The following is a 25609-nucleotide window of genomic DNA, read 5'->3' as shown; positions in this document are numbered from 1 at the left end:
TTTGGACAGCAAACCGAATGCATGCGGCCGTTCGCCATTCGGTTCGCTCCATCATCCGTTTCCAGTCGGTATATCAGAGACGTTCGCAAACGAATAAGAATTATAGAACCGCGCGAACAAGACTGGACGTTCGCTCGTTGGATAGTAGCATTCGTTCGTTCGGATAGTGAATACGCACCTTTATGTAGATGAAAGGGTGGGGAAAGGAAATAGATCATCTGAGATCCAAACTATTTTTGCATCATTCTTTTCGCTTAGCTGTTTCGGTGTGTATGTTAAGTGTATACGGGAGCTATTATTATTATTATTGTTGCGGGCCGGTATGGACTCGACCTAACCTCACAATATGGCCCTCCCTCGGATGACCTTAACATCGCATAGACACCGTAATGATTCATTCGTTCGAGAAGAATCGAGTCCCACTGGAATGGACTAGTACATACGAGAACATTCGAAAACCTTCTCTACGCACCTAACGATCTATGGACTATTCTAGAGTTCTTTACCTGTCGGTATAAAAGCCGGCGGCTGTGGCCTACAGGGGGCAGTTACGAATAAGAATTATAGAACCGCGCGAACAAGACTGGACGTTCGCTCGTTGGATAGTAGCATTCGTTCGTTCGGATAGTGAATACGCACCTTTATGTAGATGAAAGGGTGGGGAAAGGAAATAGATCATCTGAGATCCAAACTATTTTTGCATCATTCTTTTCGCTTAGCTGTTTCGGTGCGTATTTTAAGTGTATACGGGAGCTATTATTATTATTATAGAAGAATGTATATATTTGGAAGACAACTAAGACACAGCTTGGGGTCTCTAATACTAGAAATCAGCAGGAGGATTAAGTTAGATTTATAGAAGAAACTTAATCATTTTAAATCTAGAATACCACTTTTTCTAAGGGACATAACATTTGACCAGTGTGTACTACCAGTCATGACCTATGCATGCGAAAGCTGGACACTTCAAACAGACATTATAAGGAAACTGCAGGTTGCCAAACGCTCAATGGAATGAAATATACTGGAAATGAAATAACCAAGAAACACCGTAAAAGAATAGAGTGGATACGACAAAAGACTCAGGTAGTAGATGTCATCCACAGAATCAAATCTCCGAAGTGGCAATGGGCAGAGGACACCTAGCAAGAAGGACGGACAACAGATTGACCACAAAAATTACAGCATGATTAAGAGACCTAGAAGAAGATCAGACCGGAGATGGGACCATGATATTAGGAAATTAGCAGGGATATAGCCAAAAATAGACAACAATTGGCCCAACTACAAAGAGAGTATCTAAATGTGTGAGGGATTCTACAACTATAATTGGAAATGGTTGAATAAGTTGAGAATGATGACGATGATGATGACAGTCCCGCAAAGGCCAACAAAGAGGAAGGCATTTAACGCAAAGTCTGGAGCCGGCTTTATCGTAAAATTCACGTAAACCCAGCTTTAGCTCTCTGACTTCGTCGCGCGCGCCGTCCTTTTCAAACTTTCCCGCCTTTTCCCGCACCCAGCTCGCACCTTTCAAACAGGTGTTTCTTTTACGAGATCAAGTTACCTTTGCGAGCCGCGGTTTCCGATCCTCAGTTGTTTCTCGCGACTTGACCTTTCGCTTGGTGCTGCCCGCCGCCGTCTCGCAGCCGCAGCCTACTGTCCAATCCGTGAAAAATTACTAGATTGCCGTACATCAAAGACAGATTTATGTCGTCGCAATATTTCTTTGTCTAGAATAATTTTAACATTTATTCGATTTGTTTTGTATAGTACCACAATACTTGAAACATGTAAGTACCTACGCATTTATACGTACATAATATATATCGTAGTAAGCGCTGAGAGCATGCAGGAAGCAAATCGGACGACAAATGAGTAACGTTTTTGCATAGCCAATTTCGAGCAAGCTGTGTAATTTTCTCTCTTTCTTTCTCGTTCTCTGTCATTTTTTTTTGTTCTGTTTTGTTGTTTTAAAGCCGTTCTGAATCCAGTTGGCCTAATTTCTCTCGCACACCTACTTATCAAAAAGACATTATTTATGTTGAAACTCGCTTAAAGAATCGGTCGCGTTTCCTTAATTAGTTGATTAATTAAAATCGACTTAACAAAAGTGTTATTCTAAATTAGAGAGATAATTTTTGAAATATTCAATAGCTAGATCGTTTGCTTCTTCATTATCCTCTACCCCTTGGAGACTTTATTTTCTTTGCTTAGTTTGTTCAGTTTCTCTAGTCTCTCATTCTTTGACCAACTGCAAATTGATGATTACTGGATTGGTCGCTTTTAAGGCTGCTTGATTATATTATTCGATAGTTTCTATCTAGAATGTAGTAAAGAGTGAGAGGAGGGTTTATCACCACGAACTTATATATTTATTGTGTCCCCCCCTTGTTTGAGTTATAACTGATCACGCAGTCTATAACTTTTCATACTTGAGGATTTTCGTGTAGTAGAGAGCACAGGATATTTCCCATTCTCCTCTGAAAACATAATGTTCTATCTCCGAGGAGTGGACATCTACCTCCTACAAGGGTATTTACCCTTCCGTGCCCTTCACAGTTCAGGAGCTTGTCTGCGGCTCATGTAGGTACTCGTGAGGTGGAGGCTGGATTGGTCTCTCCTGATACCTTTGTTCTTCCGAATCTATAAGAGAGTATATACACGTATCTCTCTTTCTCTATTGCCTCCTTGGATCTGAGCTGGTCAATTCCTATTGTTAAAACCTGACCATGGCCCTCCTCCCTCGAGTTGATGACCAGCCAACTCGATATCCTTACATTAGAGTTCTGAGCCTGAAATATATTGTGTCCGTTTTATAATATGCTCAAAATACACACAACCAAACTTATATGGAATCATCTATTATTTTTCATAATTTTTGAGATGTATGAAAATTTTGTGTTTATGAATAAAACTCAGTCCTTACCAATGACTTTTAATGAAAAATAATCCATATAGCAATAAAAAAAATTAATCAGTTCCCAAAATAAACAAAATGGATTTTTTTTTGTTTCCGAAACGAACTTAAGATTTAAATTTTTTATGGCCAAAAAGCATAAACGAAAATAATTATTCTTATTAAATTATCCACGTTGTCTTGGGGTATGATTTCCCATTCTGCTAATGCTGCATTAAAAAGCTGTGCGAGATTTCCTGGATTGTTTTGACGAGCTCTAACCGTTCTCTTGAGCTAGTCCCATAAGTGTATGATAGGGTTTAGATCTGGTGAATAGGCAGGCCAGTCCAAAACTATGACACCTTCAGTTTCAAGACATTCTCTAGTCACTCTGCTGGTATGAGGTTAAGTTAAAATTATCCCCAGTTGCAACTCTTCAAAGACTAACGATTAGTTTTAGCACCAAATCAACATATCTCCGACCCGTTAAAATTTGTTGAAGTGGTAACAATGGAGTTTTTGCTCCCAGTATAATAGCTCTCTAGAACATTAAAGTTCCTCCTTTATATCTTGGTACAGATTTGGCAGCCTGAAGTCTCGCTCGTCTTCCTGGAGCTCTGAGAACCCCAATTCGATTATTCGATTATCTTAGGCCAATTCTGGTCTCATCCGAAAAAAGAACATTTTGCCAATTCTCAGTTGTCCAGTTTTGATGTTGAAGGCATCAATTTAGCCGGTCAACTTTATTTTGCCGAGATAACTGAGTGATCCGTAACTCTCTCCTACTATAAAACCCTCGTACACGAAGCCTTTTTCTTATGTTTTCTACTGAAACGTTCACACTTGTAGCTGCCAGAAGTTGTATTTGTAGCTCTGGATGAGAAACATTGGGATTTGTTCTAGCAATTTAGCACACAAGGCGTCTTGTTGTTCAGTTGTGACTCTTCGACGACTTTGTCTGGGCCTATCTTTGTGTGTCCCTAATTCCAAGTACCTTGCATATGTTTTCGATACAACACCCTGGGTAACGCCTACTATCTCTGCTACGTCTCCCTGGAGCATTCCTTGTTCGGCAATAATTCTTCCCCTCTGTACATCTGTTAATCCAACATAAGGCATTTTTTAAAAATTTTTGGATTGAATGAAAATTACCGGACAATCCTGATTTGACTACTGAACACAAAATTCCAAAGAAAATAAATCGCAGCAGTCGTTTATTCTTTATTACCATGTTTATTTACAACAAAAAGCTTTATCTTAAAATTGTATACGAATTTTTATCCTTGCAAGAAATTTAGTCAGAAATAAAGAGTGATTCCATATAAGTTTGGTTGTATGTATCCACGGATTATGCTGACAATAACCAAGAAAAGCCTTTAAAATAGAGTGGATACGACAAAAGACCCAGGTAATGGAAGTTATCCATAGAATGAAATCTCTCAAGTTGCAATGGTCAGGACACCTCAAGAACGGTAAATTAATAGGATTGCTCATCCTTATAAGACGTACGTTCGCCTCTTCCCGCGCTTCAGCTGACAGTTGTGACGTCATTATAGTCCTTGTCATGATAGTGTGTATTATTAGTTGCCTATGGTAAACTTATAAAAATAACAGCTGAGAAATTTTGAGTTAATTATTTTGTCAATTTTAAATGCGAAAAAGGTGTCTTTAAAGTTTTTAGAGCTATAGAGTGTATAAATACGTTCATTTTGTGTTGTGGATTGTGACAAAGTGCTTACTAAGTGCCTACGATATTGTTTATTAATTATTTTAAAACAAAATATGGAAGTACTCTAAAAAGAATGCTTGCAAAAGGTGATGTTGGAAATTGCTGTTCTTAAAAATGCATTATCCGAGTATTTAATACGATATATACAGTTAATTTTCTATACTGCATACATATAAGGTGTTTAAATAAATAAACTAAATAATGAACGTTTTGCATTCGGCAACCAATAATGCACGTGTGTGTATTATTGGTTGCCGGATAAGAACTAATAACCATGACAAGGACTACAATGACGTCACAAAGCGAGTAGTTTTCGCATGCACCTGGCGGACACTTTTGGCTGCATGAGCAGTCCTATTAGGTTAACTGTTCTTGAGGACACCTAGCAAGAAAGACGAACGGTAGATGGCCAACAAAAATTACAGTATGGTACCCAGAGGAATTAAGAGCCCCAGAAGAAGACTTAACCTGATGTGGGACCATGATATTAGAAAATTAGCAGGGATAACTTGGGCCCGCATATAGCCAACAATACACAACAATGTGCCCATTACAAAGAAATTATCTAAATATTCGAGGGACATATTAATTGGAAATGGTTGAATAAGATGAGAATGATACATATATCGCAGATATATTATTCTTTATACATACGCTGTCCTTGAATTCGTTATTTCTTTGAGCGTACGTATTCACGCGGCACTTATGAATAAGACTTTTTGAAGGAAAACAAGAATGAAGACATACCGAAATTAATTAACATAAATTAGCATGTTAAGTACATAAGAAAAGTTACCTTTGAATGTGTTTGCTTATTTAATCGGTTGAACAAATACGTGTGGATATGCTTCTGCTTATATTGGACATTTTATATCGACTCCAGTGTTATTATAACTTTTTTGGAACCCTAAGATAACCATGTAGGCATATTTTATACAGTAATACACCTTTGTTATTTTATTTTTTGATATAACAATAAAGAAAGTTCATTTTTATAACTAGGTAACTAAACAGAATATTTATTGTTTTAATATATCCTTGGTAAAATAAATTTTGTGTGTAATAGATAGATACGTTTTTTTGACAATTATTACTAAACAAACCACAAACGTGCGACTTTACTAGTAACTAGTAACCTTGATTTAAATTATACAAACCAATGCTTTCGATCTAAGAAAATTGATTTTTGATGATTTTTTGGTAAACTGTATATAAATAAATCAGCTTTAATTCGCAAATTCAATTTTTTATAAGCTTTAGTATTGGGCTTTATTATACTGGGTTTATCGAATGGTTGTTTTTACTCTAACTTTAAAACACCCTATGCAATCATTTCGTTAGCAAATTTTCCTTAAAACATTATTTTCGGTCAGAACCATGTATTCTGAACATTTTGTTTTTTGGATCATGTCAATACATGCGAAATGAACTTGCCACCAACAATTTGCAATTTTTTCAATTATCATTACTTTTTGATGTTATTTTTCAATATGACGAGATGGCTTTGGTGACTATTGTCGTAATGTCATATTACGCTGCATTGGATACACTATACTAAATTAAAGAATATACAATATAGTCCTGGTTTTAAACAGTAATAACGATAACAAAACTAAAGATTTTAAATAAATCACCTGTAATAATCCAGTATACAAACAGAAAAAAATTGTAAAAAATACTTTGTATTGCCTCCCTTGGCTGCTATAACTGCCTGAGATGTACGTTCATACTGTCACTGAGGCTGCATAATATATCTATATATCATATTGCGTTATGTTATCGCATTCTTCTTTAAAGACCAAGCGAAGTCCATTTAATGAAGCTGGTGTCCGCTTCGCGACCTGTAACCTTCCTGCCCAAGCATTTCCTAAACGTGTTCTATAGGGTTCAGATCTGCCGAACATGCTGGACAGTTCATAACAATTTTATAGTTTACAATAATCACCAAAGCCACCTCGTCATATTGAAAAATAACATAAAAAAGAAACGACAACTGAAAAAAATGCAAATTGTTGGTGGCAAGTTCATTACGCTCTTAAAAATTAACCAAGGCATATATTGATATGATCCAAAAAACAAAATACTCACGAGATATGGTTCTGAACGAAAAATAAATTTTTAGGAAAATTTACTCACGAAATTATTGCACAAGGTGTTTTAAAGTTAAAGTAAAAAACAACCCTTCGATTAACCCTGTATAATACGGCAAATACTAAAATTTATAAAAGAACTGTTAAGGTTATGAATTAAAGTTGATATATTTATATACAGTTTGGTAAAAAAAAATCATGAAAATAGGACTAAAAATAAAGAAATAACATTTTAAATTTCATGAAAATTTTCCGTTTTTGTTGCATCTGAGTATATACAGTGTGAGTCTTAAGTAAGTGCAAATATTTTCAGGGCTGGTAGATCTCGATAAAAGAAACATGTTTTCTCTTTTACATTTTTCGGATAAGTCCAAAATAACCGAGTTATTTAAGTTTGAAAATTAAAAAAAAATGATTTTTTTTTAAATTTTGAGAGCCACCGGATTTTTTTCTGTATTTGCATCCCTTTTAGTGCCGTATCCATGGTAATATCAGAGATTAAGAAATTATATCGTAGGAAAATTTGCGGTGAACGGGTAGTTCTAAAAAGTTTTCGAAAAATATACATGGAAATTTAAAAGAAATTGTACGATTTTCAACATCTTTTTTTGCGAAAAAAACCTCATAGACGAGGGTAGTTCCTGGGGTCGAAATATACCACCCCCCTGAAAATATTTGCACTTATTTAAGACTCACCCTATATTATGTCCTCGGAGACAAATTTCAACATAGAACGAGAAGTTAAAGACTAAAAATTATTCTTTCACTTAAAAATAAATCAATTGCATTTGGAATAAGGAAATGTTTAGTTTCTATAAATTGTATTTTATTAGTCGATGAAAGATCATTTCATTGTATACGTATACGTCATTAGAATGTTTAAACACCTGCACAGAAAACCGATGAAATAATTTTCTCCGCATCGTAGAATATTACAAATAATTACGGTTGATTGCAAATGAATTCAGATTATCATTTTAAACCGAATTTTTTTAATCTTTATTTTTATTTATATTTTATATTTAATTTCAAATTTGAACATGTTTAATGTTATATAATAGCTCATTAAAAAGTTGATTTACAAAAATAGAATGTTAGATGTCATCAAATCAGGTTTTTCTTCCATATTTAATCAAATATCCGGTTTTGTCAAAGTCTTTAACAAGTGGATAGTTCATTAACTTTTTGCAATTCGTAATCATTCGTAGACGATCAGAAGAAATCAACCAAAATCAAGGTTAGCTATACAGGGTCCGGCAATAGTGCGTCGGGCATCTGTAGCTCCTAGAATAAAAAAACTTGAGAATTTAGTTTAAGTGCAAACCTAAACTATGTACCAGGATGTATTTAAGGAAAGTATTTTAACTTCTATAGGGTGGCTCAAAAAAGTGTGTGTGGACCTGGATGATTTTTTTTAAATGGAACACCCTGTATATTATTGCATTTTTGGCTTCCTTTCAGATCACTTTACATAACCCTAAGATATGAATAAACATATTTTAATTAGTTTCAGAGATATTAAAAAATAAATCAAAAATATATATTTTACAGCGCTTCTTAAAAAAATTATTGAAAATACAAGAAACGTTCTGAAATCAAAACTATATTAGGTATTTACTTTAGATGGTCTATACTTACTTTGCTATAAATATGAAAATCGTAAATTATACAGGATGTTCAAAAGTCTACGCCAAACTTACTTAATATAAAATAATTTTTCTTGGTTTTTTTTAAATGGAACACCCTGTATATTATTTTCTCAATAGACGGAGAATTAAAAATGAACATTTTTTGTATTTAGAGTATTTTAAAAATTTTAACAGTTTCGCAGATATTTGCGGTTTTATATTTTATATGGCATTTTCCACAGTAATTTGTTATCAAAGCCACCTAATGATGTTTTCTCGTATTTTACCATTGAAAGCGCCATATGAAATAATACTGCGTGTATCTGCAAAACCGTTAAAAATTTTGAAATACTTTAAATACAAAAAATGTTCATTTTTTTACTCTCCATCTAATAAAAAAATAATATACAGGGTGTTCCATTGAAAAAAAAAAACAAAGAAAAAATATTTTATATTTTAGAAAGTTTGGCGTAGAATAGTAAACATCCTGTATGATTTACGATTACCATATAGATAGCAAAGTAAGAACAGACCATCTAAAGTAAATACCTACTATAGTGTTGATTTCAGAACAGTTCTTGTATTTTTAATAATTTTTTTAAGAAGGGCTGAAAAATATATATTTTTGATTTATTTTTTAATATCTCTGAAACTATCGAAATATATTTATTCATATCTTAGGGTTATGTAAAGTGATTTGAAAGGAAGCCAAAAATGCAATAATATACAGGGTGTTCCATTTAATAAAAATCATCCAGGTCCACACACACTTTTTTGAGTCACCCTATAGAAGTTAAAATATTTTCCTGAAATACATCCGGGTACATAGTTTAGGTTTGTACTTAAACAAAATTCTCAAGTTTTTTATTCTAGGAGCTACAGATGCCCAACGCACTATTGCCGGACCCTGTATATTTCTAGTCGTTTCATTCAACACAAATGGAAATTTAAATCAGCCATCTAAAACATTCCTTTTTTGCTTTGCAAATGAACTTTTTTACATTAAAGTGTTATACATAAACTTAGATAATATATGATATTATAAATATAAAAAACTATAGAGAATGTTCTATTTCGACTTTCTGGTACTTCTTGTAAGTTATTTTTTCTGCATTGTCAATTTTTTGTCTTTCTATCAACTAGGAAATTTAATTAATAGTATAGACTGTTCAGTAATCGTTCACCGTTACGTCATCATTATTTGTCAAATAGAAGTTTTAAGCCCCGTTCTCAGAACTGCGACTGTCGCCAGCGACACGACAAAAGAACCAATCAGATTTGTACAAAATTCAAACAGCTGTCAATTTTAAATTTAGTACAGCTCCCATTGGTCGTTTGAAGTGTCAATCAGTGTCGCTGTCGACACGACGCAGTTCTGAGAACGGGGCTTTAGGGTGTGTCTGAGATCAGTTCATATTGTTTAGAAAATTTTAAGTACGTTCCTATATTGATTGAGCGAGTTCCGTTTTTTTCCGGAATTTATTACTTTTTTCTTGATCTCTTCGTCAGTTACGATCTCGTTAATTCCAATCCTTTTGATTGTTAAAATTTCTGTTTCTAAAGCATCAGCGAACCGCTATATCATTTTAAAACGCTATCAATTTGTATTTTACACGAGCAAGAGTGTTCTACCAGCATATCTTTCTGGAGAAAAATAATTTATAAGCTTAGCAATGAGCTCTTGTTTATTTTGGTTAAATCTTTGAGGCACATTTGCAATAAAAAATTGAATTTTGTTTTACAGCAACAATAGATTTTTAATTTTGACATTGATAGATGTCCGTCAATAAAATTATAACCCCGAATCAAATGACAATAACAGTTACTGAAAAGAATATGCAGTAATTTACGAAATGCCGTAATGACGTCACCAATATCTTTCATCTGGTTGTCAAGTGATTGAGAGAGTTCGACAATATATGACGTGACGTTTAGGGATCGGCAAGATCTTGTCTTGACAAGCAATTTCTTCAATATTTTCAAGAATTAAAAAGAAATCTTGTCTTGACTATTTCTTGAGAGTTTATTTCTTGTCTTGATTCAAGAAATCTTGAAATTTCTTGATATCTTGACAAAAGGGGAACCCCTGTTTAAAATTCGTTTATTAAAGGGGAACCCCCTGTTTAAAAGTCGCGGTGAGATTGGTTAATGTGATGTTTATGCTTTATGCGTAAAATCGAGGGTCAGGCATCAAATTTTCAAAAAATTCAAAAACTTTGGGCTCATTATACTACAGTAGCCAAAATCATCAGATTTAAATAATTTTGTTAATTATTATTATTATTATCTAATATTAAAATGAGTGATTGTGATGGTTCGTTGAGCAGCAAAATCTGAGCCATTCGTAATTGCATCTGGTTCAGAATACCTACCACCTCAGACACCTGGACGTAGAAGTTTAATTAGTGACTTTGACAGTGATGTAGTGAGGTGATAATACGACTACAGATAAAAACAGTCAAAACAACAATGATAAAAGCTACTCTACTTCAGTGGCGTACATCAAAATGTATTTTTTTTTATTTTACAAGTTTTACGTTAATTCAAAAAGTCTGTATGCCACTGAAGTAGACCCGTAGTTTGCAAAGTTTTTTTTTATTCTAATATCGTAGGCCATAACATATCCAAAAAATTATAAAAAAAACATTTAAAAATTAAAAAAATATTAGGCATTAAAAAAGGTTCCAATTTAATTTGGCCCACAGTATGCCAACTTTGGACATCCTACAAAGTGCCGCTTCGTTCAAATATTTTTTGCTTAATAATTTTTTTAACCATCAATTAATGGAGTAAGATAATTAATGAAGTAAATGATTATTTCTTTTTTATTTTATATTTTCAAGAAATTTCAAGATTTTCTTGATTTCTTGCCAAGAAATCTTGATCTTGAGAAGTAATTTCTTGTCTTGTCTTGAAAACCAAAAATCATTTCTTGTCTTAATCTTGCGTTGAAATCAAGACAAGATCAAGAAGTTGTTAAGAAAATGACGACCCCTAGTGACGTTGAACGATAGCTGAACATTCTATACTTTATGCCTAAGCGTTAAAATAACTTTTTTCTACAAACGTCAAAAAATGACAAGGTTGGCGAATTGGTGCGAAGTGACCCTTTTTTTCAATTTCCTACGTTACCATGACACGGTGCGCGAAGTAATGCGCGAAATGCCTATTTCACACGCTGCATGTAAATTATATGGGATTTTGAAATTTTGATTTTTGGAAAATGAAGAACTAAATGATGACTAATTATTTATTTCGAAATATTCAAGAATAAACAAATAACAAATATCAAACTTAACACTAATGCATATTCTAGTTATTATTTACAATATTAACATTAATAGGACAACCAGTATACGAACCAATATTTAATCCCAAACTAGATAGTTCTAATTTTGCTTGAGATATGGGCCCATACAGCACATCAAATCACATTTACGATGTGTTTACATTATTAGATGTAGACACAGGATGACACAATTCCCCCGATGTAAATATGCTACGTTTACACATTGTAGTTCAACACGTATGCACAAAGGTTAAACGTCCGCCTCACAATGTAGCCACAGTATAGCATTTACGTATACACAAAGGGATACGGAACACAGTGTGCCGTAGGATACACAGTACTTGTGTATTACGTTTAAACTATGTTTACACATTGCAGTTGTGACTACCGCGTGTATACGTATGTATTTTGCTTCGTATAGACATCTTGTGCTAGATAAAACTACTTCTTATGAACGAATTTAGGAAATAATACAAGTTTTGATGCCTAACATTTCGTTCTTTTTAAGAAATATTTATTCAATGATATCAATTATATATTTTTAGAACGAAAATTAGGAAGGCAAAACTTTGTATTTTCCAAAAGTATCTCGATCGTAAGTTGAAGAGAAGTAGCCTTAAAATTGTTCCATTTTTGTTTTGTATTAAATGTACCATTTTTCTTCCATAAAATGAATTAAGTGGTTAAAAAATAAAATTCTTATATTTCTTTATATCATGGAACGCAATAGCGCAAATAACAGAATAATAATAATTATTTACACTGCAGAAACCAGAAGTAAGAAAACACTGTAAAAGAACAGAATTTGTATCAAAATTTATTAAAAATATAAGTACCTAGTATAACAACATACTAAAATGGCAAACACTGGTATATCGCCACGATTTGGTGGACCTCGTTTAGTCATTTTTTCAGGTTTTTTCTCCTCTTTTCCCTACAAGCAGTTGGTTTATTAGCATACTCATTCATCGATCACTCTGTTGGACTTTGTTGTATTTTATTTCCAGATTAACAATCTCACCCTTAAATTTTATATGAAACTGATTTTATTGAATATTAAACATATCTGTATATTGATCCATCAATAACTTACCGAATATCAGTGTAAGAAGTTCTTTGAAGTGTTTAAATCTTTCTTTTCTGGTCCATTTAGATTTTTATTATTATGCAAATTAAAAATTATACATTGCATACGACTTACTCAGCTAACCTATGTCTCATATACCGACGTATTTGATATTTCATTCATTTTAGTCAAAATTTGTTAAATTGGGTATCGAAAAAGAGTCTTTAGAATCTTAAGTGCATACTCTATAGGAAGGTAGTAAACACTGTATCACAAAACTTCTATCAATATAAACCTGCGTGTATCTCATATGTATATATTAGAACTAGATGAACTAGATATGGTTCACTTTTTTTAAACTACACACAAACAGAACATTCATATAGAGCTTCCGAATGATAAAACATTAATGGCTGCTAAACACATATCACTCCTAGAAAGGATAAAGGAGAGAGAATACATAAGATACATTTGGTCGGTGTGTCTACGCTGAGGCTATCCGCGCATGCGCACACCTTCATGCAGTACACTATTACAAAGTGTCTATATAGATATTCATATTATGTGTATACGTCACATTTTTACAAGGTGTGTACTATAGGCACAACTATGATACGAAGTATTACACATACATACGACTTATACATTGTATGTCTCATATACCGACGTCAGATATTTCATCATTTTAATAATTATTTGTTACGTTACAAAAAACTCTTTAGAATCTTGAGTGCATACGGTATACAACTAGTAAACACTGTATCACACAATTCTATCAATATAAACCTGCGTGTATCTCATATGTATATGTTAGAACTAGATGAACTAGATATGGTTCACTTTAACATATGTTGTTTCTCATGTGTCTCCCTTGTAAAAACGTAATTTCATTTGGACGTGCTATATGGGGGGGTTTTGGGACTTGAGACACTATCCAATTTTGATGTAGAGGTATTTGACACTCTAGAATTTTATTTGATATTTGAATTTTATTGTTGATAGAATCCTCGACGTATCCTATCGTATATGTTTGCAGAAAAAATGTTGTTTGCAACTACTTTGGTGATCGCGACTAATTTTTCAACTCGGCTACGCCTCGTTAAAAAATTCAAGTATCGATCACCAAAGTAGCACTTCGCGCACTAGATACAAAAATAACTATTGACGTTTGAAAAAAAAAATTATGTAATATTTATGTCACCAATTTTTTCGATCAGATTTGCTGTTTGTCGTTTTGTTTATTTGTAAAATGAATTTGCACGGAAAATTTTAACTTAATATGTGTGAAAATGTTGCAAGTGTCCTTTTACAGTGAATAAAATACACGTAGGTATATTTATTCAGGGATGTGTTAATGTCAAACGTTGCCAACAAAGACAAATACACAAACTAGAGATAAATTGGCTGAAAGTGGAATTTTTAGATTTATTATATCAATTCCAAGTAAATATATTTCTGTAGAAAGACAAATACACAAGTGCATATAAATAGACGAAATGCATAAGCGTGCGAATTGAATACTATTGAGGTGTAAATGCTCTGAAACTGGTACTAATAAATTGTACAGGGCGAGTCAACGATAAAGTAAAGTCCATTAACTCTTTTGTTTCGAGGCTTAAAAAAAAGTTAAATATAAAAGTTATAGGGAAGGTTAAGATACATATTTTAAAATTATTGTAGAGAAATAACAAAAGATATCAGATTTTTAAATTTTAAGTAACTGAAATTTATAAATATATTTTAAACGTCCTGTAGCATCTAACTAAAATACCTTTACACATATCTTTTTTTTTCATATCTCTATAAAACTCTCTTACCAAATTTTAGTAGTCCAACTTCAGAAACAACGGCATCACTGACAATTTTTTACCACACAAATCTAACATTTGTTTAAACAAATTGAAATATTACAAAAACTATTAATTTTAGGTATATAACATTAATTATAAAAGAGTTATAGAATGTTACCTGGAATCTAAAAATAAAATAAAAAATAGGGTGTTGCATTTAAAAAAACCTATGTTATATCCGCTACACAGTTTTGGAGCACTCTGTATACTTTGTAATAATTTTAGAGTGTGTATCTTATCCTTCCCTATAATTTTTATATTTAATATTTTTTTTGAAAACCTCGAAACAAATGAGATAATGAACTTTATCGTTGACTCGCCCTGTATATTTTAATATTGGTATACGAGTATGGGATACGATTTATTATCTTTTACTTATTACTTTTTATTATATGGTATACGAGTATGGGATAGGATTATAGCACAAAAATATTTTGCTGGATATTTTATACAATATGAAAATACGATAAACAAAAAAAAACGGCCGTCAGAGATATCTTAGAAATAAGATATCCAAATCCGTATTTAAAAAAATAAAGTTGATGATGGTTGCTGTGAAAGGAAGCGATTATTAGATTGAAAACTGTCGAGCAGGAAAAATAGTAATAGGAATGTAAAACTTGTATTATTTTGGTCTTTTGATTGCTGATAATAACTATTTTGTATAAAATTCTCGTGTTACACAGTTTTAGCTACCATATTCCTCCGAAACGGATTGACCGATTTTGATGAAATTTTATATGTATATTCAGTAGGTCTGAGAATAGGTTATCTATTTTTTGTACCCCTAGGTGATAAGGATAGTCCACCGCAATTTTTTTTATTTTTTAGACAATTTTTTTTATGAAGTGGCATTAAAAATTACTTACAACTCTAAATTTTCTCCCTATCTAATAATAATCAACCCCTATTTTTAATAGCGATATTAGTAATTCAATCATTTTCAACCCAGTGAATAAAAATGACTGTTGCCCTCCAAAACATATTTATATGGAAAAAGAATGTTTGCCAGGTTATTAAATAAGCCTCTTAAGACTTTTATTTATCTATGTATATCTTTTTTCCATATTTTTCTAATATATATATATAAACTTCTTACTGCTTTCAACTTAAAACTATATACTGTTTCTTAAACCAGAGCTTGGAATCGGCTTGTGTCTTGTTAAGATCAAAATCTAGCTACTATTTCTTTTTATTTCGAGATTGTAATCTTTGAGGAAAAAAACTAGAACTTGCATTACTAGTTTTCAGACATCATGCATGCCGCGCAACGGGGTATTATATTACATAGAATTCGAACAAGCCGCCAGTGGCGTGCGGAAAGCAGTGGCTTTCCATTTGCATTGCGATATGACCAGCAGCGTTAATACAAATTTACCGGAAGAATAATAAATGCAATGTTTGTGTCGCTTTAAAATGGGACAAAATATACTAAATTCAGTAAGAAATAAAATTATCTATGAAACTTTGTCCTCGTATAATGTAATTGACACCCTTATAATTCCGTTGATACATAAATAACTATTATTAATCTCTGATTTTCCATATTCCAGCCAAATCTTAATTTTTTTCCTAGCTTAAAGTATACAGGATGGTCCGAAGTGTATTTCGGAAACTTCGGCAGCATATTCTGCAGATAAAAGTAAGTAAAAAAGTTCGTATAAATGTATGTCCTAAAATGCTTACTTTCGGAGATACAGGGTGTAGAAGTTTCATTTTTATTTCTAATTTTTCCAAATAATTTCTGAAGTAACGTCAATATTTAGACGAAAATTGGTGTCTGGGAGTTTTTTGATATGATAAATTTGATTTTGATGTCAATATGACTCCTATTTCTAGGGGGCGCCACCTATTGTATTCTAGTAATTCGGCAGCAAAACCATTCATTTATAAAATTCATTCATTTATGAAATTCATTTATTGGTCAGGATCGATTGTAATAAAATATTAACTGAATTTTAGTTGTCGCCCGGCGACGTAGGTTTCTTTCCGAGAAACCCGACAGCGGTCGGTGGCAATGCTATGAAAGAAGCCGGCATCTTTGATTTTTTGCGGAGTCAGATATAGATAAGGGCACATTATTTTTTTTATTGGGCACATTATTTTTTTTATTGAGGTGCTAGTATTTACACAGAAAATACATTATGAAGGGCGCTGTTGCCATATTTTGGTATTAGTTGATATTAGCAAAGAATATTATTGTTTGGCTTTAGTTAGTTAGGGTTAGTATGTCTATATATTCTGCATTTTTTTTATTAATATTCTGTTGTTACACTGCAATAATACTTGTTATTTTGGATGCAGGAAAATGATTTTTAATGTTTTTAAGCAAAGACTGGTTTAATAAATAATAATAACAGTAATAATTTGTTATACCTATTAACAACAAAATTTAAAATCATTTAATATAAATATTTTTTTTAAGTAGTAGCAAAATATAAACAACAAATTATATGTCAAAATTACCACATTACTTAAATATGATTATTAAGCTCAACTAATTCATATTATTAAAACATCTAAAATACAAATATGTATTTTTAAAATTAATTGTAAGTTCATCTCATCTCTCTTAAAAATTGCTACTTCTCAAAATTTCCCATTAAAAAATAGCCATATACCATATAAAATTAAATAATTGAAAGATCGGACTACGGAAAACCACACAAATTTTCGGAAAAAATTTGACCACCTGCATATGCACACAATTGTCAATAAATAAAATTAAAAAATAACTACTATTTTAGTATTTTAACTATTTTAATAAACGCAAAAATAGCACAGTATTTATACGGCGAAGTTATAAAAATTTGGAAGAACTAGTAATGCACTGACGCATACAAAAATCAAACGAATACTAAATTTCATTTATCAAAAGCATTCGATAGTCGTGGTTCAACGATAACCATTTAGTCGCACGGCGAGGTTGTCACATATGCTTTAGTATACAAATGAATGAATGATTTTATTCGAATAAAACCATTCGATAGTTGAAATCATTCATTTATTAACCATTCGATAATCTAATTTATTCGATAGTTCCTATCGCTACCTAAAATGCTTACTTTCGGAGATACAGGGTGTAGAAGTTTCATTTTTATTTCTAATTTTTCCAAATAATTTCTGAAGTAACGTCAATATTTAGACGAAAATTGGTGTCTGGGAGTTTTTTGATATGATAAATTTGATTTTGATGTCAATATGACTCCTATTTCTAGGGGGCGCCACCTACATGTGTTTTAACTGTTTTGAAGAGTAATAACTTTTCGTCCGTACCTGTATCAAACTAATGAATGAAAACATATACATTCTGGTGATTTTTTACGTAAAAAATCTTTTTCTTGATAAAAATCGCTACGAGCAACCCTTCTCAAGATATTTAGAATGGAAATAGTCAATACATGTCATTATTGACAAAAAATAAAGGTGTTGAGTAGATAGTTATTTAACTGAAATGAGAAATTTGGGAACTTTTTATTTTTTTAAAGTAATCATAAATTTTTCTTCGAAAAATGATAATAAAAGAGTTTCTGTTGAACTTTTGGTTTGGTCCCTTTGGAACTTTTGATTTCAGCCCAATAACTATTTTGTCAACATGTTTAATTTATGTCAATGATGACAGGTATTGATAATTTCGATTCCAAATATCTTGAGAAGCATTAATCGTACCGATTTTCACCAAGAGACCTTTTTTACGTAATAAACGTCGTAAATGTATATTTTTTTTACTCGGTAGTTTTATACAGGTACGGACGAAAAGTTATTACTCTTCAAAACAGTTAAAACACATGTAGGTGGCGCCCCCTAGAAATAGGAGTTATATTTACATCAAAATCAAATTTCTCATGTCAAAAAACTACCAGACACCATTTTCAGAAATTATTTGAAAAAGGTCAAAATAAAAATGAAACTTCTACACCCTGTATCTCCGAAACTAAGCATTTTACGACATACATTTATACAAACTTTTTTACTTATTTTTATCTGCAGAATATCTTGCCGAAGTTTCCGGAATACAGTTCGGACCACCCTGTATATTCTATTTTTCAAATTATCCTAATAATATATTTATTTCCAGGACTGCCATATTACTACCCATACTACTCCTAATGCTCACCCAGCAAGATATTTCGTGCGAAAGAGAACACAAAGTGAGTTTATCATCAACAAAATTTTAGATACAATCCTAGTAATATTTGTCTAAACATTTTTGTCTCCGCAGGTCCACAACATAGTGCTGTATCCAGAAAAGCACTCCTGGTGCCAGACCACGCCCATCCAGCAAGTCGTCGCCTCTCCAGGCTTCAAAGCTGTCACCATTCAAAACAACGTTTGCGTCGGCGCATGCTTCAGTTACAGCATACCCAAAAGCGAACCCGCCGAACCCGGAGAGTTGATTGGTCCGTATTGTGACAGCTGTCAACCGTCGGAAATCGAATGCTACCACGTAAGGACTTATTATTAAAAAAAAATCTACTTAAGTTTGATTTTCATGTGTCCGTTATCCATTGATACGATGGTCCCACGGCGCTATGATTGGTCATAACGTTTTCGTTCCACTTTTCATCCGTAATTTTTTTACTCTAGCCCGTCAACGGAGAAAGATCGTACGATAACGGACGTTTTGACATTTTTTTTGACAAGTTTGATCTAACCTTAATAAAAATATAATAGTACAATACCTAGCAACGTCGGGAAAACGAACATTTTAAGAAAGCTGGTTCTATAATATATCTTTTGCTATGCTCTCTCGACCAAAGTGCGGGTCGTCTGGCTGCCGGTAGACTACTGCGGCTCACTACTGCGCAACACATCTGTACAAGGTATCCCATTTTCGTGTGTTTTATAGGATTTCTCGTTTATGAATAGCGATACAATAATGCGATTTTCACATTACTTTGTCACTTTTTTATGAAACTAAATATGCTACACATAAGTTTGTCCTAGCCTCCTTAGTTCCTGAAATACAGGTCGAATTTGTGATGCACAGTAGTGAACAGATGTTGAATACAGATATGATGCGCAGTAAAGAACGCAACATCTATCGACAGTCAGACGGTCCGCATTTTGTTCAGGGAAGTATAACAAAAGATATATATTAAAGAATTCGCCTTCTTAAAATTCTCTCTCGAAGATGTTGCTAGCTCTTAGACTATAAGTAAAACAGCAAAATCGTTATGGAAATGAAAATATAAATTGACACCAATCACAAACAAATTGTAATTTTCTAACCAATCGAAGTCTTTAAATTCAACCTATAAAATTAATATCGTATCGTCGGATAACGGATGCATGAAAATCAAGCTTTAAACCTTCAGGAATTAAGTCTATCCAAAACTTCTGATTTTTGCCGTACCGAGCGCTGCGGTCGGTAGTTTTTAAAATCAACTGAAATGTACCAAGCCTTTAGGTCTAAAATATCAAATAACTAAGTTAATAATGCTTGTTTTTAGGTCAATTTACATGCTGACAATAACTTAGATGACTCGAAAATATTGCAGAAAAAAGTTCAAATAATAATGAATTGTTCCTGTCAAAGCTGCGATAAGATTCGTCCAGATGACTATGCTATTAATGCTACCAATACTCAAGAATTGCCTAAGCATCTGTATGTGGACCAAGAACAATTCAAACCTACAGAAGACGTCATACATCCAGGTAAACAATATATTTTATTTCTTGCTGAATATACCAAATGATAAAGAAAACGGCGCCCAGTTGGCTTGGAAATGACGGTAGATGACATTTCCCATATAATTTTACATATAAAATGACTGCGATCTTCATTTCATAGACATAGGAGGACATGGGATGACATAGATTCTAACGCCATTTTTATTCGATCATACGGTATAAGCTTATATCGTCTTTGTTACGATAAGTGATGGGAAAAACCGATGAATTTTAATAATCAATCAAGCGATTTCTATAATCGAGCGATCACTCGAGCGAAAATTCGCTCGAGTTAAATTACAACAATATTATTAGTTAATCCAAAGGATAAAACACCTCCACTGGAAAGGTCGGGTATTTATGAAATTTCTTGTAAAGATTGTAATCAGAAATATGTTGGGCAAACTAGAAGATCAATATTAACTAGATTTAAAGAACATTTAGCTCAGATAAGATATGGTAGACTGAATAAATCTTGCGTTGCTGAACATATTGTTGATAATGAACATTGTATAGATCTTAATAATTTAAAATTAATTAATCAAGTCTCAAATTACAGGCAATTAGATGCATATGAAAGCATCAGAATTAATAAATGTAGAGATAGTATGAACAGAGATAACGGTCCAATTCATTCAAGTTCTTTGTTGGGCTCGGTGGGCTCTGACTCGGTTGGCTAGATCTTGCCACGCCCACTCGGTACCCACTGAGCGAGTATATAAACGCTAAAATTGTACTTTTTAAATTAGTCTTGATCATCTGCTGATGATGCTAACATGGTTAGCGAATGGCGCGTCCAGTGTAAAAGTAAAAGTGTTTTGGTGTATTGTGGTGATTTAGTGTTTTATTTTGCTGTTTAACACCAAAGGTTGCAACCCCCAACTGTAATATTAGCTTGTAGACAACATTTATTTTTAATGCACTATAAAATTTATCTATTTTTTTATTTTTTTTTGGCTAAGGACACGGAGGGGCTCTTTGACATAAAATTTTACTTTTAAGTTTTATATTAATAGATGGTTATTTTCTTTTATGTTTCCAATCAAAATAATACAATTTGTTGTGTTTTTTTCAGATTTATTTGAAGATCAAAACACACAAAGCAAACAGCATTTCGAACACGACATCAAGTTAAAGGACAAGTTCAAAAAATGGTTCGAACAGATTCAAAACGAAATTGCCGAACATAAAGTAAGTAAAAATGCTTTGACTCAATTTCTGAGGTTATGATTGTCGTTTTGTCTTCTCCAGAACACCGAATTGGAAGACTTGAATAAAAGTCTGAACGATATCCAAAAGGAAAACGAAAAAATCAGAAAAGACCTGGAAGGACTGCCTAAAAGCTTTGGCTTGGAAGGTGCACCAAGCCACCATAAAGGTAATCTTTTTTAAGTTACACAAAGTTACAAAAAAACGGAAAAATTTTCGGACGTATTTTTTGTAATGGAACACCCTATATATTAATTGATTCTCGGAGAAAAATAAAAGTTTCATTAGAGAAGTATATGGCTAAAATGTAAGGTTTTTGATCTATTTAAAATTTTCTAAAAATGAAGAACAAATTTGAAATTCCAATAAAAGCTACCTAATTTAGAATTTACCCGGTATAACCTAATATGTAGTTAAAATAACCATTGTGCTCTAAATGAAATTAAAACTTAACTCAAAAAGTTATACAGGGTGAGACAAAATTAATATTGAACATTGGTCACATTTGAAAGCAAGTTACTCTTTTATTTTAAATGGAACACCCAGTATAATATTCCGATATTCAATGGGGAATTTATGTCTCTTTGAAATATTATTAAGATTGCCTACCCCTCAAACAAAGATTTTCCTAGATATTTTTATTTTTATGATTTAGTGACAGTAGATATTTATTATTTGGTAAAATCTAGGTTGCCTATTAAGGTGGTAGGCAACCTTAATAGTATTTTAAAGATATATGAATTCTCCACTGAGTTTTGAAATAATATACCGGGTGTTCTATTTAAAATAAGACAGTAAATTGATTTTAAACGTGACTACTGTTCAATATTCATTTTCTCTCAGCCTGTATAACTTTGCGGATCAAATTTTAATTTGATTTAAAGTACAATAGTTATTTTAACTACATAATGCGCCGTGCCGGATAAAAATTATACTTTAGGTAGCATTTATTGGAATTTTAAATTTGTTCTTCATTTTTAAAAATTGTTAAATATGTTACATTTTAGCCATATACTTCTCTAATGAAACTCTTAATTTTTTTTTTATTTTTCTCCTAGAATCCGAAAATCAATTATTATATAGGCTGTTCCATTAGAAAAAACACAACTTTGATGTGTAACTTTTTTTGGGGACACCCTGTAGAACTCTCTATATTTTTAAAAAATGCTCTAAATCAACCTACAAATGCTCTCAAAATTTCATTTCAATACAAGCTGTTGTCCTCCGTATGAGAGGCGCCATCCTCTATTATAATAAAGTCAAATACTAAAATTTATAAAAAAAATGAGTTTATAAATATAATAAAGTTGATATAATTATATACAGCTTGATAAAAATTTCATGAAAAAAGTTATATATGTTTTTGACAGAATTTCATTAATATAACTGTTGACATTCTAGGAGCACACATCGGTATGGGAATCGTGCATCATCCAAACGACGTTGCGGATGTAGATAGCACAAAATCGGTTGATCACAAGGTCGGTCACCATGGGCATCACGGTCATCACAATCACCACCATACCGAGAATGAAAATAGGAGCGATAATAGTGCACACCATCACTATTTAGGAGAAGAACAACAAATAGGTGAGATTTTGTATAACTTATTTTGTTATATTTCTAGAAAAATCCTAATTTAAGTTATAAAAAATATTTGTTTTGTTATAACAAATTTAAAACAGAATACACCAAAACACATTTGTTGCATATGAAAAAGAAACAGTTAACATTGGCAATTTATCTAAATTTAATGCTATACAGTATGTCCCCGGATTGTCTTTATAAGAGAAAAAACTTTTTTATTATTGACATATAGAGAAAAATGCATACTTCATAAAAAAAATTTGCTTGTTCTAAAATGGTTAATCACGTGTATATTTTTCCAAATTTTCATACTGTTTTAGAGAAATTTAGAAAAAAATATGAAAATATGGTTTAATTTTTTCTATGTAAAAAAATAGTGGGTGTTGGTAGAAGGGTGAAAATTTAGGGTTGTATTTATTTTTTAATGCCACATCATAACTGTCGAGATGGATTGTGGGTTGTGGGAAATTTTTTGCGCGGGCGTTTTAAATTCTCTGTATTACTGGGAGTGGCCAAGCTCATAAATATCCAGATTATCCAGAAGATACCAACAGGATATTTTGTTGCCTTGACGTAATATATATCTATCTGTATGATTTATTGCATTTTATGTAATATAAAAAGTAGTACATTATTTATTTTTCCTAAATATCTAGACGATATTGTTAGGATATTTTATTATCATGAGCATGTTTGGATATCTCAGCTGGATGTACATTAGATATACGACAGAGATATTTCTGAGACATCTACAGGATTTCAGAATGTCTGGAGGATATCCTATAGATGTCTTTATAGGATGATCTTTTTTAGTCTTGCTCATCACTAGTTACATTCAAATTATTTTGGTGTATTGTGCTTAATTTGAATAATGTCCTCTATTTCTAGATTTATATATTCCTAACTAATTCGACTCTGTTTTTAAATTTAGGCACAAATTTGGAGCGTCTCGTTAAAGGACCTCATGGCTCTATGGTAGCCGCACCAACCGACGTCAAACTGCACGTAGACAGCGATTCCCTAAAGCCCAACGATGAAGGTCTTGTTGTCGAATACGAGAACCACAACAGGGACACTGATCACAAAGTGGCAGAAATAATCCAAGGAGTATAGAAATAAATTGATCGTCTGCGTATCCAGGATACCACCAATAAGATTTTTACAGTTTTAAAAGCTACCATGACGGCTTATTTTTTTATGTAAATGTGCGTTCGGTGGTATCTTGGATAGGGTCATTTTTTTATTAACATTCTTAATGATTAACAAAAACTATAGTTTAATCAAACAAATAACACAGTGTGTAACTCAAATGTGTTGTGTCATATGCAGTGTGTTATTTAAAAATAAATCTTTAAATGTTTTTCTTTAAAAGCCAAAAGAAGCTACTCATTGGATAGTTTGATTATTAGCACTTCTTTTAGTAAAATTGCATAAAAAAATATTATTTTAGGTGAATCTATATGGAAAAATTCTAGTCTAAAAAGTTTTTGTTGCTTAAATTAAATTATTAACTTTTAAGTGATATACGTATACTTACTTGTAGTTTATGTTATATTTGTAAAGTTTATACAGGGCGAGTCTTAAACAAGTGCACATATTTTCAGGGCTGCTATACCTCGATAAAAAAAAAAACGTATATATTCTCTTTATTATATTTTATTATCTATATTTTTCAAATATATGCCTAAAACAGCCAAGTTATTTTACTTTAAAAATTTTAAAAAAGATTTTTTGAAACGAAACTTTTTTCGCGCGCTAAGGGTTAAAATTCAAGGCGTGACACACGAGCGCGAGACGTAAAAAACTATTTGTTATGCGTAAAAAAACATTTGTTACAAGTACAAAACTATTTTCTGCGCGTAAAAAACTGTCTAAAAAAATTTTACGCGTAAAAAACTATTTTTACATGCAAAGAAATATTTTTTGCGTGTAAAAAACTACTTTTTACGCTTAAAACACTATTTGTTACATCTAAAAACTATTTTTTACGTGTAAAAAACTATTTTTTGCTGGTAAAAAACAATTTTTTATTTAACTAAAAAAATTTCAAAAAATTTTGGAAAAAATTTTTCAATTTTTTTTTCTCTCAAAAAAACCTCAAACTAAAAAATTTGCACTTATTTAAGACTCGTCCTGTATTTAAGTATGTATCCTAATTTTCTAACAATGTACACGCTTGCCATTTTAAAAGTACAATACAGAACAAGAAAAGTATATCTAACCATTTCCTTAGGTCTTATAACACTAAGGTGGATAAGTACAATACAATCGAAAAAAAACGACGTTATAGATGGCTTGGAAATAAAGATCATCGATCAAATTTAAGGTTATTTCACCCACTATCGCATTTATTAAGCATTTGTTATACGTTACACACTCCTTATTATTGATCTTTTTTATTTAGAATCGAAAATATACCTACTATAAATATTTTTCTTGCTGCTGTAACAAGTACAAAACAGTTTTGAAGTATATTAATATATGTTTACGAAAATATTGTATATATTACTATAATGAGAACAAAATTGGGCTGTGTGGTTTACTTAGGGACAAAGTCCAGAAGTAAAATTTTATTTTTTAAAAATTTCT

The 25609-nt window shown here is 32.1% G+C and overlaps 1 protein-coding gene across 1 annotated transcript; it reads left to right on the top strand.

The window, feature by feature from the left end:
• Positions 1-1550: 1550 nt before the first annotated feature.
• Positions 1551-24375, top strand: LOC115888658. The gene is made up of 8 exons (XM_030908436.1): positions 1551-1793; positions 18630-18702; positions 18774-18998; positions 20005-20209; positions 21300-21415; positions 21476-21602; positions 22835-23023; positions 23952-24375. Coding segments are annotated over exons 1-8 (1119 nt in total). The 5' UTR covers positions 1551-1791; the 3' UTR covers positions 24134-24375.
• Positions 24376-25609: the final 1234 nt, after the last annotated feature.

The sequence above is a fragment of the Sitophilus oryzae genome, unplaced genomic scaffold (assembly GCF_002938485.1).
Source record: "Sitophilus oryzae breed Bouriz unplaced genomic scaffold, Soryzae_2.0 scaffold_806_pilon_pilon, whole genome shotgun sequence".
In the NCBI taxonomy this organism is placed as follows: domain Eukaryota; kingdom Metazoa; phylum Arthropoda; class Insecta; order Coleoptera; family Curculionidae; genus Sitophilus; species Sitophilus oryzae.
The sequence above is the reverse complement of the archived record's forward strand: the minus strand, read 5'-3'. Positions and strand labels throughout refer to the sequence as shown.